The sequence below is a fragment of the Spermophilus citellus genome, assembly GCF_964194105.1.
Source record: "Spermophilus citellus genome assembly, chromosome: 9".
In the NCBI taxonomy this organism is placed as follows: Eukaryota; Metazoa; Chordata; class Mammalia; order Rodentia; family Sciuridae; genus Spermophilus; species Spermophilus citellus.
Genome location: NC_138191.1, coordinates 25,695,872 through 25,711,170, shown reverse-complemented (window position 1 = coordinate 25,711,170; position 15,299 = coordinate 25,695,872). Strand labels below are relative to the sequence as shown.

The following is a 15,299-nucleotide window of genomic DNA, read 5'->3' as shown; positions in this document are numbered from 1 at the left end:
CGACTCTAGGAATTTGTTTATGTATTCTATATTTTCTATTTTTTTGGAGTACAGATTGTCAAAGTAGTTTCTAATTTCTTTCTGCATTTTAGACATGTCCCTTGTGATATTACTTGCTTCATCTTCTTTTTTAGTAATCTTAGTTTTCTTTTTCTCTTCGTTAGCATGGCCAAGGATTTATGTATTTTATTTATTGTTTCAAAGAACCAACTTTGTGTTTTTTCCATTTTTTTTCCTTTAGAGTTCATTGATTTCAGCTCTGATTTTATTTTATTTTTTTATTGCTTGCTCAAAACACTACAACGATCTTGACATCATATTTCATACATTTGATTCAAGTGGGTTGTGAGTTCTTATTTTTACCACTTGTACAGATTGCAGGATCACATTGGTTATACATCCACGTTTATACATACTTCCATACTAGTGTCTGTTGTATTCTGCTGCCTTTCCTGATTTTCATTAGTTTCTGTCTTCTATTGCTTTTGGTATTGATTTGTTCTTCTTTTTCTCAGGCTTTGAGATGTAGTGTTAGGTCCTTTATTCATGCACAGTGCAGTAAACTTTCCTCTTAGTACTGCCTTCCTAGTGTCCCAGAGATTTTGATATGTCATTATCAGTGTTTTCATTTACCTCTAACAATTTTTTTTTTATTTCATCCTTGATTTATTTGACTACCCATTCCTCATTAAATAATGTATAATGTAGTCTCCCTTTGGTAGAGTGGCTTCTGTTTTTTACTTGAGCGCTGATTCCTCATTTCTTCCATTTTAATATGATATAATGCTGGGTCATTTCTTTGCTTTTTTTGTATTTACTAAGAATTGCTTTTCAGTGTAAGATATGGCCTATTTTAGAGCAGAAGACAAGTGCTGCTGAAAAAAAAAAGTATATGTACTCGTTAATGGATGAAATATTCTATATATTTCTATTAAGTATAAATTATTGATTGTATAATTGTATGGTTTCTTTTCAAAAAATATTTATTTTTACTTCTTAGAACTTTATTTTATTTATTTTATTTTATATGCTGTGCTGAGAATTGATCCCAGTGCCTCATACATGCTAGGCAAGTGCTCTGCCATGGAGCCACAACCCAAGCCCCTCTATAGTTTTTTTCATTTCGTTTTTCTTTAGAATGACTGTCTAGTAGCGAGAGAGGTGTGTTAAAGTCACCCAGTATTATTGTGTTATGATCTCTTTTACTATTGAAATTGAGAAGGATTTGTTTGATACATGCAGACGTCCATTGTTTGGGACACAAATGTTTATAATTGTTATGTCCTCCTCATACATACTTCCCTTAAGAAGTATGAAATATCCTTCTTGGTCTCTTCCAATTAAATTTGGCTTGAAGTCTACTTTATCTGAGATGAGCGTGGAAACCCCAGCTTGTTTACACAATTAATGTGACGTTTTTTCCCATCCTTTCACCCTCAGCCTGTGGATGTCTTTCCCCATGAAATGAATCTGCCAGTCTGCATATTCTGATTGATGAGTTCAGGCTGTTAATATTCAAGTTTATTACTGAGATATGATCTGGGTTCCCACTCATTTTGGCTTATATCTGCTTATTAATGTGACTTAGTTTCTAGTTTGGTTGACTGTGTATTTAGTGTAGATCCTCCCTTTCCTGTTTTGTTTTCAATTCATCCTCATGAAATATTTTGTTGAGAATGTTGTGTGGTGTGGGCATTCTAGTTGTAAATTATTTAGTTTTTGTTTATCATGGGGAACATATATGTGGCAGGGCTCTGAATGACACTCGTTGATGTACATCTCCCAGCAAGGTGCCTTATGGCCCTCAGGACCCTCGAAGTGGAAGCTGCTGTCTGTGTTCACACACATGCCTGCGTGCTCACAAGGATTGCTGTTGGCATCAAGACACAAGCACCTGTGACCAGGACCCACGCACCAGCCAGAATTTCCACACATGCAGACAGCAGAGGAGCATCTGCTACTTACACCAGCCCCAGAACTTTGGTAAGCTTGCTTTCTGCTTTTTAATTTGTTCAAATATATTCTTCATTTGTTCTGATCAGTTACACATGACAGTGGATAGCTTTTACAATGTTGAGATATGTTCCTGCTATTCCTAATTTTTCTCGTGTTTTGAACATGAGAGTGTGCCGTATTTTGTCAAATGCTGTTTTTTGCATCTATTGAGATCATATGATTCTTGTTTTCAAGTCTATTCATATGATGATTTACATTTATTGATTTCTGCATGTTAAACCAACCTTGGGTCCTTGGGATGAACCCCACTTGATCATGGTGAACTATGTTTTTAATATTTTTTGTGTGTAATTTGTCAGAATTTTATTGAGAATTTTTACATGTATGTTCATCAGGGATATTGGTCTGAAGTTTTCTTTTCTTAAAGGGTCTTTGTCTGGTTTTGGTATTGATGTTAGTCTCAGAATGAGTTTAGAGGGCTTCCCTCTTTTCCTGTTTCATGGAATACTATGAAAAGTATGGTGTTAATTCTTCTTTGAAAGTCTCATTGAATTTAGCAGAGAATCCGTCTGGTCCTGGACTTTTCTTGGTTGGTAGGCTTTTTTAAATATATTTTTATTAGTTTTAGATAGGCACAATGCCTTTAGTTTATTTTTTATGTGATGCTAATAATCAAACCCAGTGCCTCACACATGCCAGGCAAGCACTCTACCACACAACCCCAGACTGGTTGGTAGGCTTTAGATGGTGTTTTCTATTTCATTACTTGCAATTAATCTATTTAAATTGTGTATGACCTCCTCATTCAGTTTGAGTAGGTCTTACGACTCTAGGAATTTGTTTATGTATTCTATATTTTCTATTTTTTTGGAGTACAGATTGTCAAAGTAGTTTCTAATTTCTTTCTGCATTTTAGACATGTCCCTTGTGATATTACTTGCTTCATCTTCTTTTTTAGTAATCTTAGTTTTCTTTTTCTCTTCGTTAGCATGGCCAAGGATTTATGTATTTTATTTATTGTTTCAAAGAACCAACTTTGTGTTTTTTCCATTTTTTTTCCTTTAGAGTTCATTGATTTCAGCTCTGATTTTATTTTATTTTTTTATTGGTTGCTCAAAACACTACAACGATCTTGACATCATATTTCATACATTTGATTCAAGTGGGTTGTGAGTTCTTATTTTTACCACTTGTACAGATTGCAGGATCACATTGGTTATACATCCACGTTTATACATACTTCCATACTAGTGTCTGTTGTATTCTGCTGCCTTTCCTGATTTTCATTAGTTTCTGTCTTCTATTGCTTTTGGTATTGATTTGTTCTTCTTTTTCTCAGGCTTTGAGATGTAGTGTTAGGTCCTTTATTCATGCACAGTGCAGTAAACTTTCCTCTTAGTACTGCCTTCCTAGTGTCCCAGAGATTTTGATATGTCATTATCAGTGTTTTCATTTACCTCTAACAATTTTTTTTTTTATTTCATCCTTGATTTATTTGACTACCCATTCCTCATTAAATAATGTATAATGTAGTCTCCCTTTGGTAGAGTGGCTTCTGTTTTTTACTTGAGCGCTGATTCCTCATTTCTTCCATTTTAATATGATATAATGCTGGGTCATTTCTTTGCTTTTTTTGTATTTACTAAGAATTGCTTTTCAGTGTAAGATATGGCCTATTTTAGAGCAGAAGACAAGTGCTGCTGAAAAAAAAAAAGTATATGTACTCGTTAATGGATGAAATATTCTATATATTTCTATTAAGTATAAATTATTGATTGTATAATTGTATGGTTTCTTTTCAAAAAATATTTATTTTTACTTCTTAGAACTTTATTTTATTTATTTTATTTTATATGCTGTGCTGAGAATTGATCCCAGTGCCTCATACATGCTAGGCAAGTGCTCTGCCATGGAGCCACAACCCAAGCCCCTCTATAGTTTTTTTCATTTCGTTTTTCTTTAGAATGACTGTCTAGTAGCGAGAGAGGTGTGTTAAAGTCACCCAGTATTATTGTGTTATGATCTCTTTTACTATTGAAATTGAGAAGGATTTGTTTGATACATGCAGACGTCCATTGTTTGGGACACAAATGTTTATAATTGTTATGTCCTCCTCATACATACTTCCCTTAAGAAGTATGAAATATCCTTCTTGGTCTCTTCCAATTAAATTTGGCTTGAAGTCTACTTTATCTGAGATGAGCGTGGAAACCCCAGCTTGTTTACACAATTAATGTGACGTTTTTTCCCATCCTTTCACCCTCAGCCTGTGGATGTCTTTCCCCATGAAATGAATCTGCCAGTCTGCATATTCTGATTGATGAGTTCAGGCTGTTAATATTCAAGTTTATTACTGAGATATGATCTGGGTTCCCACTCATTTTGGCTTATATCTGCTTATTAATGTGACTTAGTTTCTAGTTTGGTTGACTGTGTATTTAGTGTAGATCCTCCCTTTCCTGTTTTGTTTTCAATTCATCCTCATGAAATATTTTGTTGAGAATGTTGTGTGGTGTGGGCATTCTAGTTGTAAATTATTTAGTTTTTGTTTATCATGGGGAACATATATGTGGCAGGGCTCTGAATGACACTCGTTGATGTACATCTCCCAGCAAGGTGCCTTATGGCCCTCAGGACCCTCGAAGTGGAAGCTGCTGTCTGTGTTCACACACATGCCTGCGTGCTCACAAGGATTGCTGTTGGCATCAAGACACAAGCACCTGTGACCAGGACCCACGCACCAGCCAGAATTTCCACACATGCAGACAGCAGAGGAGCATCTGCTACTTACACCAGCCCCAGAACTTTGGTAAGCTTGCTTTCTGCTTTTTAATTTGTTCAAATATATTCTTCATTTGTTCTGATCAGTTACACATGACAGTGGATAGCTTTTACAATGTTGAGATATGTTCCTGCTATTCCTAATTTTTCTCGTGTTTTGAACATGAGAGTGTGCCGTATTTTGTCAAATGCTGTTTTTTGCATCTATTGAGATCATATGATTCTTGTTTTCAAGTCTATTCATATGATGATTTACATTTATTGATTTCTGCATGTTAAACCAACCTTGGGTCCTTGGGATGAACCCCACTTGATCATGGTGAACTATGTTTTTAATATTTTTTGTGTGTAATTTGTCAGAATTTTATTGAGAATTTTTACATGTATGTTCATCAGGGATATTGGTCTGAAGTTTTCTTTTCTTAAAGGGTCTTTGTCTGGTTTTGGTATTGATGTTAGTCTCAGAATGAGTTTAGAGGGCTTCCCTCTTTTCCTGTTTCATGGAATACTATGAAAAGTATGGTGTTAATTCTTCTTTGAAAGTCTCATTGAATTTAGCAGAGAATCCGTCTGGTCCTGGACTTTTCTTGGTTGGTAGGCTTTTTTAAATATATTTTTATTAGTTTTAGATAGGCACAATGCCTTTAGTTTATTTTTTATGTGATGCTAATAATCAAACCCAGTGCCTCACACATGCCAGGCAAGCACTCTAACACACAACCCCAGACTGGTTGGTAGGCTTTAGATGGTGTTTTCTATTTCATTACTTGCAATTAATCTATTTAAATTGTGTATGACCTCCTCATTCAGTTTGAGTAGGTCTTACGACTCTAGGAATTTGTTTATGTATTCTATATTTTCTATTTTTTTGGAGTACAGATTGTCAAAGTAGTTTCTAATTTCTTTCTGCATTTTAGACATGTCCCTTGTGATATTACTTGCTTCATCTTCTTTTTTAGTAATCTTAGTTTTCTTTTTCTCTTCGTTAGCATGGCCAAGGATTTATGTATTTTATTTATTGTTTCAAAGAACCAACTTTGTGTTTTTTCCATTTTTTTTCCTTTAGAGTTCATTGATTTCAGCTCTGATTTTATTTTATTTTTTTATTGCTTGCTCAAAACACTACAACGATCTTGACATCATATTTCATACATTTGATTCAAGTGGGTTGTGAGTTCTTATTTTTACCACTTGTACAGATTGCAGGATCACATTGGTTATACATCCACGTTTATACATACTTCCATACTAGTGTCTGTTGTATTCTGCTGCCTTTCCTGATTTTCATTAGTTTCTGTCTTCTATTGCTTTTGGTATTGATTTGTTCTTCTTTTTCTCAGGCTTTGAGATGTAGTGTTAGGTCCTTTATTCATGCACAGTGCAGTAAACTTTCCTCTTAGTACTGCCTTCCTAGTGTCCCAGAGATTTTGATATGTCATTATCAGTGTTTTCATTTACCTCTAACAATTTTTTTTTTTATTTCATCCTTGATTTATTTGACTACCCATTCCTCATTAAATAATGTATAATGTAGTCTCCCTTTGGTAGAGTGGCTTCTGTTTTTTACTTGAGCGCTGATTCCTCATTTCTTCCATTTTAATATGATATAATGCTGGGTCATTTCTTTGCTTTTTTTGTATTTACTAAGAATTGCTTTTCAGTGTAAGATATGGCCTATTTTAGAGCAGAAGACAAGTGCTGCTGAAAAAAAAAAGTATATGTACTCGTTAATGGATGAAATATTCTATATATTTCTATTAGGTATAAATTATTGATTGTATAATTGTATGGTTTCTTTTCAAAAAATATTTATTTTTACTTCTTAGAACTTTATTTTATTTATTTTATTTTATATGCTGTGCTGAGAATTGATCCCAGTGCCTCATACATGCTAGGCAAGTGCTCTGCCATGGAGCCACAACCCAAGCCCCTCTATAGTTTTTTTCATTTCGTTTTTCTTTAGAATGACTGTCTAGTAGCGAGAGAGGTGTGTTAAAGTCACCCAGTATTATTGTGTTATGATCTCTTTTACTATTGAAATTGAGAAGGATTTGTTTGATACATGCAGACGTCCATTGTTTGGGACACAAATGTTTATAATTGTTATGTCCTCCTCATACATACTTCCCTTAAGAAGTATGAAATATCCTTCTTGGTCTCTTCCAATTAAATTTGGCTTGAAGTCTACTTTATCTGAGATGAGCGTGGAAACCCCAGCTTGTTTACACAATTAATGTGACGTTTTTTCCCATCCTTTCACCCTCAGCCTGTGGATGTCTTTCCCCATGAAATGAATCTGCCAGTCTGCATATTCTGATTGATGAGTTCAGGCTGTTAATATTCAAGTTTATTACTGAGATATGATCTGGGTTCCCACTCATTTTGGCTTATATCTGCTTATTAATGTGACTTAGTTTCTAGTTTGGTTGACTGTGTATTTAGTGTAGATCCTCCCTTTCCTGTTTTGTTTTCAATTCATCCTCATGAAATATTTTGTTGAGAATGTTGTGTGGTGTGGGCATTCTAGTTGTAAATTATTTAGTTTTTGTTTATCATGGGGAACATATATGTGGCAGGGCTCTGAATGACACTCGTTGATGTACATCTCCCAGCAAGGTGCCTTATGGCCCTCAGGACCCTCGAAGTGGAAGCTGCTGTCTGTGTTCACACACATGCCTGCGTGCTCACAAGGATTGCTGTTGGCATCAAGACACAAGCACCTGTGACCAGGACCCACGCACCAGCCAGAATTTCCACACATGCAGACAGCAGAGGAGCATCTGCTACTTACACCAGCCCCAGAACTTTGGTAAGCTTGCTTTCTGCTTTTTAATTTGTTCAAATATATTCTTCATTTGTTCTGATCAGTTACACATGACAGTGGATAGCTTTTACAATGTTGAGATATGTTCCTGCTATTCCTAATTTTTCTCGTGTTTTGAACATGAGAGTGTGCCGTATTTTGTCAAATGCTGTTTTTTGCATCTATTGAGATCATATGATTCTTGTTTTCAAGTCTATTCATATGATGATTTACATTTATTGATTTCTGCATGTTAAACCAACCTTGGGTCCTTGGGATGAACCCCACTTGATCATGGTGAACTATGTTTTTAATATTTTTTGTGTGTAATTTGTCAGAATTTTATTGAGAATTTTTACATGTATGTTCATCAGGGATATTGGTCTGAAGTTTTCTTTTCTTAAAGGGTCTTTGTCTGGTTTTGGTATTGATGTTAGTCTCAGAATGAGTTTAGAGGGCTTCCCTCTTTTCCTGTTTCATGGAATACTATGAAAAGTATGGTGTTAATTCTTCTTTGAAAGTCTCATTGAATTTAGCAGAGAATCCGTCTGGTCCTGGACTTTTCTTGGTTGGTAGGCTTTTTTAAATATATTTTTATTAGTTTTAGATAGGCACAATGCCTTTAGTTTATTTTTTATGTGATGCTAATAATCAAACCCAGTGCCTCACACATGCCAGGCAAGCACTCTACCACACAACCCCAGACTGGTTGGTAGGCTTTAGATGGTGTTTTCTATTTCATTACTTGCAATTAATCTATTTAAATTGTGTATGACCTCCTCATTCAGTTTGAGTAGGTCTTACGACTCTAGGAATTTGTTTATGTATTCTATATTTTCTATTTTTTTGGAGTACAGATTGTCAAAGTAGTTTCTAATTTCTTTCTGCATTTTAGACATGTCCCTTGTGATATTACTTGCTTCATCTTCTTTTTTAGTAATCTTAGTTTTCTTTTTCTCTTCGTTAGCATGGCCAAGGATTTATGTATTTTATTTATTGTTTCAAAGAACCAACTTTGTGTTTTTTCCATTTTTTTTCCTTTAGAGTTCATTGATTTCAGCTCTGATTTTATTTTATTTTTTTATTGGTTGCTCAAAACACTACAACGATCTTGACATCATATTTCATACATTTGATTCAAGTGGGTTGTGAGTTCTTATTTTTACCACTTGTACAGATTGCAGGATCACATTGGTTATACATCCACGTTTATACATACTTCCATACTAGTGTCTGTTGTATTCTGCTGCCTTTCCTGATTTTCATTAGTTTCTGTCTTCTATTGCTTTTGGTATTGATTTGTTCTTCTTTTTCTCAGGCTTTGAGATGTAGTGTTAGGTCCTTTATTCATGCACAGTGCAGTAAACTTTCCTCTTAGTACTGCCTTCCTAGTGTCCCAGAGATTTTGATATGTCATTATCAGTGTTTTCATTTACCTCTAACAATTTTTTTTTTTTATTTCATCCTTGATTTATTTGACTACCCATTCCTCATTAAATAATGTATAATGTAGTCTCCCTTTGGTAGAGTGGCTTCTGTTTTTTACTTGAGCGCTGATTCCTCATTTCTTCCATTTTAATATGATATAATGCTGGGTCATTTCTTTGCTTTTTTTGTATTTACTAAGAATTGCTTTTCAGTGTAAGATATGGCCTATTTTAGAGCAGAAGACAAGTGCTGCTGAAAAAAAAAAAGTATATGTACTCGTTAATGGATGAAATATTCTATATATTTCTATTAAGTATAAATTATTGATTGTATAATTGTATGGTTTCTTTTCAAAAAATATTTATTTTTACTTCTTAGAACTTTATTTTATTTATTTTATTTTATATGCTGTGCTGAGAATTGATCCCAGTGCCTCATACATGCTAGGCAAGTGCTCTGCCATGGAGCCACAACCCAAGCCCCTCTATAGTTTTTTTCATTTCGTTTTTCTTTAGAATGACTGTCTAGTAGCGAGAGAGGTGTGTTAAAGTCACCCAGTATTATTGTGTTATGATCTCTTTTACTATTGAAATTGAGAAGGATTTGTTTGATACATGCAGACGTCCATTGTTTGGGACACAAATGTTTATAATTGTTATGTCCTCCTCATACATACTTCCCTTAAGAAGTATGAAATATCCTTCTTGGTCTCTTCCAATTAAATTTGGCTTGAAGTCTACTTTATCTGAGATGAGCGTGGAAACCCCAGCTTGTTTACACAATTAATGTGACGTTTTTTCCCATCCTTTCACCCTCAGCCTGTGGATGTCTTTCCCCATGAAATGAATCTGCCAGTCTGCATATTCTGATTGATGAGTTCAGGCTGTTAATATTCAAGTTTATTACTGAGATATGATCTGGGTTCCCACTCATTTTGGCTTATATCTGCTTACTAATGTGACTTAGTTTCTAGTTTGGTTGACTGTGTATTTAGTGTAGATCCTCCCTTTCCTGTTTTGTTTTCAATTCATCCTCATGAAATATTTTGTTGAGAATGTTGTGTGGTGTGGGCATTCTAGTTGTAAATTATTTAGTTTTTGTTTATCATGGGGAACATATATGTGGCAGGGCTCTGAATGACACTCGTTGATGTACATCTCCCAGCAAGGTGCCTTATGGCCCTCAGGACCCTCGAAGTGGAAGCTGCTGTCTGTGTTCACACACATGCCTGCGTGCTCACAAGGATTGCTGTTGGCATCAAGACACAAGCACCTGTGACCAGGACCCACGCACCAGCCAGAATTTCCACACATGCAGACAGCAGAGGAGCATCTGCTACTTACACCAGCCCCAGAACTTTGGTAAGCTTGCTTTCTGCTTTTTAATTTGTTCAAATATATTCTTCATTTGTTCTGATCAGTTACACATGACAGTGGATAGCTTTTACAATGTTGAGATATGTTCCTGCTATTCCTAATTTTTCTCGTGTTTTGAACATGAGAGTGTGCCGTATTTTGTCAAATGCTGTTTTTTGCATCTATTGAGATCATATGATTCTTGTTTTCAAGTCTATTCATATGATGATTTACATTTATTGATTTCTGCATGTTAAACCAACCTTGGGTCCTTGGGATGAACCCCACTTGATCATGGTGAACTATGTTTTTAATATTTTTTGTGTGTAATTTGTCAGAATTTTATTGAGAATTTTTACATGTATGTTCATCAGGGATATTGGTCTGAAGTTTTCTTTTCTTAAAGGGTCTTTGTCTGGTTTTGGTATTGATGTTAGTCTCAGAATGAGTTTAGAGGGCTTCCCTCTTTTCCTGTTTCATGGAATACTATGAAAAGTATGGTGTTAATTCTTCTTTGAAAGTCTCATTGAATTTAGCAGAGAATCCGTCTGGTCCTGGACTTTTCTTGGTTGGTAGGCTTTTTTAAATATATTTTTATTAGTTTTAGATAGGCACAATGCCTTTAGTTTATTTTTTATGTGATGCTAATAATCAAACCCAGTGCCTCACACATGCCAGGCAAGCACTCTACCACACAACCCCAGACTGGTTGGTAGGCTTTAGATGGTGTTTTCTATTTCATTACTTGCAATTAATCTATTTAAATTGTGTATGACCTCCTCATTCAGTTTGAGTAGGTCTTACGACTCTAGGAATTTGTTTATGTATTCTATATTTTCTATTTTTTTGGAGTACAGATTGTCAAAGTAGTTTCTAATTTCTTTCTGCATTTTAGACATGTCCCTTGTGATATTACTTGCTTCATCTTCTTTTTTAGTAATCTTAGTTTTCTTTTTCTCTTCGTTAGCATGGCCAAGGATTTATGTATTTTATTTATTGTTTCAAAGAACCAACTTTGTGTTTTTTCCATTTTTTTTCCTTTAGAGTTCATTGATTTCAGCTCTGATTTTATTTTATTTTTTTATTGCTTGCTCAAAACACTACAACGATCTTGACATCATATTTCATACATTTGATTCAAGTGGGTTGTGAGTTCTTATTTTTACCACTTGTACAGATTGCAGGATCACATTGGTTATACATCCACGTTTATACATACTTCCATACTAGTGTCTGTTGTATTCTGCTGCCTTTCCTGATTTTCATTAGTTTCTGTCTTCTATTGCTTTTGGTATTGATTTGTTCTTCTTTTTCTCAGGCTTTGAGATGTAGTGTTAGGTCCTTTATTCATGCACAGTGCAGTAAACTTTCCTCTTAGTACTGCCTTCCTAGTGTCCCAGAGATTTTGATATGTCATTATCAGTGTTTTCATTTACCTCTAACAATTTTTTTTTTTATTTCATCCTTGATTTATTTGACTACCCATTCCTCATTAAATAATGTATAATGTAGTCTCCCTTTGGTAGAGTGGCTTCTGTTTTTTACTTGAGCGCTGATTCCTCATTTCTTCCATTTTAATATGATATAATGCTGGGTCATTTCTTTGCTTTTTTTGTATTTACTAAGAATTGCTTTTCAGTGTAAGATATGGCCTATTTTAGAGCAGAAGACAAGTGCTGCTGAAAAAAAAAAGTATATGTACTCGTTAATGGATGAAATATTCTATATATTTCTATTAAGTATAAATTATTGATTGTATAATTGTATGGTTTCTTTTCAAAAAATATTTATTTTTACTTCTTAGAACTTTATTTTATTTATTTTATTTTATATGCTGTGCTGAGAATTGATCCCAGTGCCTCATACATGCTAGGCAAGTGCTGTGCCATGGAGCCACAACCCAAGCCCCTCTATAGTTTTTTTCATTTCGTTTTTCTTTAGAATGACTGTCTAGTAGCGAGAGAGGTGTGTTAAAGTCACCCAGTATTATTGTGTTATGATCTCTTTTACTATTGAAATTGAGAAGGATTTGTTTGATACATGCAGACGTCCATTGTTTGGGACACAAATGTTTATAATTGTTATGTCCTCCTCATACATACTTCCCTTAAGAAGTATGAAATATCCTTCTTGGTCTCTTCCAATTAAATTTGGCTTGAAGTCTACTTTATCTGAGATGAGCGTGGAAACCCCAGCTTGTTTACACAATTAATGTGACGTTTTTTCCCATCCTTTCACCCTCAGCCTGTGGATGTCTTTCCCCATGAAATGAATCTGCCAGTCTGCATATTCTGATTGATGAGTTCAGGCTGTTAATATTCAAGTTTATTACTGAGATATGATCTGGGTTCCCACTCATTTTGGCTTATATCTGCTTACTAATGTGACTTAGTTTCTAGTTTGGTTGACTGTGTATTTAGTGTAGATCCTCCCTTTCCTGTTTTGTTTTCAATTCATCCTCATGAAATATTTTGTTGAGAATGTTGTGTGGTGTGGGCATTCTAGTTGTAAATTATTTAGTTTTTGTTTATCATGGGGAACATATATGTGGCAGGGCTCTGAATGACACTCGTTGATGTACATCTCCCAGCAAGGTGCCTTATGGCCCTCAGGACCCTCGAAGTGGAAGCTGCTGTCTGTGTTCACACACATGCCTGCGTGCTCACAAGGATTGCTGTTGGCATCAAGACACAAGCACCTGTGACCAGGACCCACGCACCAGCCAGAATTTCCACACATGCAGACAGCAGAGGAGCATCTGCTACTTACACCAGCCCCAGAACTTTGGTAAGCTTGCTTTCTGCTTTTTAATTTGTTCAAATATATTCTTCATTTGTTCTGATCAGTTACACATGACAGTGGATAGCTTTTACAATGTTGAGATATGTTCCTGCTATTCCTAATTTTTCTCGTGTTTTGAACATGAGAGTGTGCCGTATTTTGTCAAATGCTGTTTTTTGCATCTATTGAGATCATATGATTCTTGTTTTCAAGTCTATTCATATGATGATTTACATTTATTGATTTCTGCATGTTAAACCAACCTTGGGTCCTTGGGATGAACCCCACTTGATCATGGTGAACTATGTTTTTAATATTTTTTGTGTGTAATTTGTCAGAATTTTATTGAGAATTTTTACATGTATGTTCATCAGGGATATTGGTCTGAAGTTTTCTTTTCTTAAAGGGTCTTTGTCTGGTTTTGGTATTGATGTTAGTCTCAGAATGAGTTTAGAGGGCTTCCCTCTTTTCCTGTTTCATGGAATACTATGAAAAGTATGGTGTTAATTCTTCTTTGAAAGTCTCATTGAATTTAGCAGAGAATCCGTCTGGTCCTGGACTTTTCTTGGTTGGTAGGCTTTTTTAAATATATTTTTATTAGTTTTAGATAGGCACAATGCCTTTAGTTTATTTTTTATGTGATGCTAATAATCAAACCCAGTGCCTCACACATGCCAGGCAAGCACTCTACCACACAACCCCAGACTGGTTGGTAGGCTTTAGATGGTGTTTTCTATTTCATTACTTGCAATTAATCTATTTAAATTGTGTATGACCTCCTCATTCAGTTTGAGTAGGTCTTATGACTCTAGGAATTTGTTTATGTATTCTATATTTTCTATTTTTTTGGAGTACAGATTGTCAAAGTAGTTTCTAATTTCTTTCTGCATTTTAGACATGTCCCTTGTGATATTACTTGCTTCATCTTCTTTTTTAGTAATCTTAGTTTTCTTTTTCTCTTCGTTAGCATGGCCAAGGATTTATGTATTTTATTTATTGTTTCAAAGAACCAACTTTGTGTTTTTTCCATTTTTTTTCCTTTAGAGTTCATTGATTTCAGCTCTGATTTTATTTTATTTTTTTATTGCTTGCTCAAAACACTACAACGATCTTGACATCATATTTCATACATTTGATTCAAGTGGGTTGTGAGTTCTTATTTTTACCACTTGTACAGATTGCAGGATCACATTGGTTATACATCCACGTTTATACATACTTCCATACTAGTGTCTGTTGTATTCTGCTGCCTTTCCTGATTTTCATTAGTTTCTGTCTTCTATTGCTTTTGGTATTGATTTGTTCTTCTTTTTCTCAGGCTTTGAGATGTAGTGTTAGGTCCTTTATTCATGCACAGTGCAGTAAACTTTCCTCTTAGTACTGCCTTCCTAGTGTCCCAGAGATTTTGATATGTCATTATCAGTGTTTTCATTTACCTCTAACAATTTTTTTTTTTATTTCATCCTTGATTTATTTGACTACCCATTCCTCATTAAATAATGTATAATGTAGTCTCCCTTTGGTAGAGTGGCTTCTGTTTTTTACTTGAGCGCTGATTCCTCATTTCTTCCATTTTAATATGATATAATGCTGGGTCATTTCTTTGCTTTTTTTGTATTTACTAAGAATTGCTTTTCAGTGTAAGATATGGCCTATTTTAGAGCAGAAGACAAGTGCTGCTGAAAAAAAAAGTATATGTACTCGTTAATGGATGAAATATTCTATATATTTCTATTAAGTATAAATTATTGATTGTATAATTGTATGGTTTCTTTTCAAAAAATATTTATTTTTACTTCTTAGAACTTTATTTTATTTATTTTATTTTATATGCTGTGCTGAGAATTGATCCCAGTGCCTCATACATGCTAGGCAAGTGCTCTGCCATGGAGCCACAACCCAAGCCCCTCTATAGTTTTTTTCATTTCGTTTTTCTTTAGAATGACTGTCTAGTAGCGAGAGAGGTGTGTTAAAGTCACCCAGTATTATTGTGTTATGATCTCTTTTACTATTGAAATTGAGAAGGATTTGTTTGATACATGCAGACGTCCATTGTTTGGGACACAAATGTTTATAATTGTTATGTCCTCCTCATACATACTTCCCCTTAAGAAGTATGAAATATCCTTCTTGGTCTCTTCCAATTAAATTTGGCTTGAAGTCTACTTTATCTGAGATGAGCGTGGAAACCCCAG

General features: G+C 34.7%; 1 protein-coding gene across 1 annotated transcript in view; it reads left to right on the top strand.

Annotated features, from left to right (window-relative positions):
- The window catches only part of LOC308655718 (uncharacterized protein), a 52,966-nt gene that overhangs the window by 3,825 nt on the left and 33,842 nt on the right, over positions 1–15,299 (top strand). The window contains exons 3-7 of the mRNA XM_081305899.1: positions 1,809–1,983; positions 4,591–4,765; positions 7,372–7,546; positions 10,155–10,329; positions 12,936–13,110. Coding sequence (XP_081162025.1) covers positions 10,280–10,329; positions 12,936–13,110 — 225 coding nt within the window. The 5' untranslated portion in view covers positions 1,809–1,983; positions 4,591–4,765; positions 7,372–7,546; positions 10,155–10,279. The remainder of the gene's footprint in view (positions 1–1,808; positions 1,984–4,590; positions 4,766–7,371; positions 7,547–10,154; positions 10,330–12,935; positions 13,111–15,299) is intronic.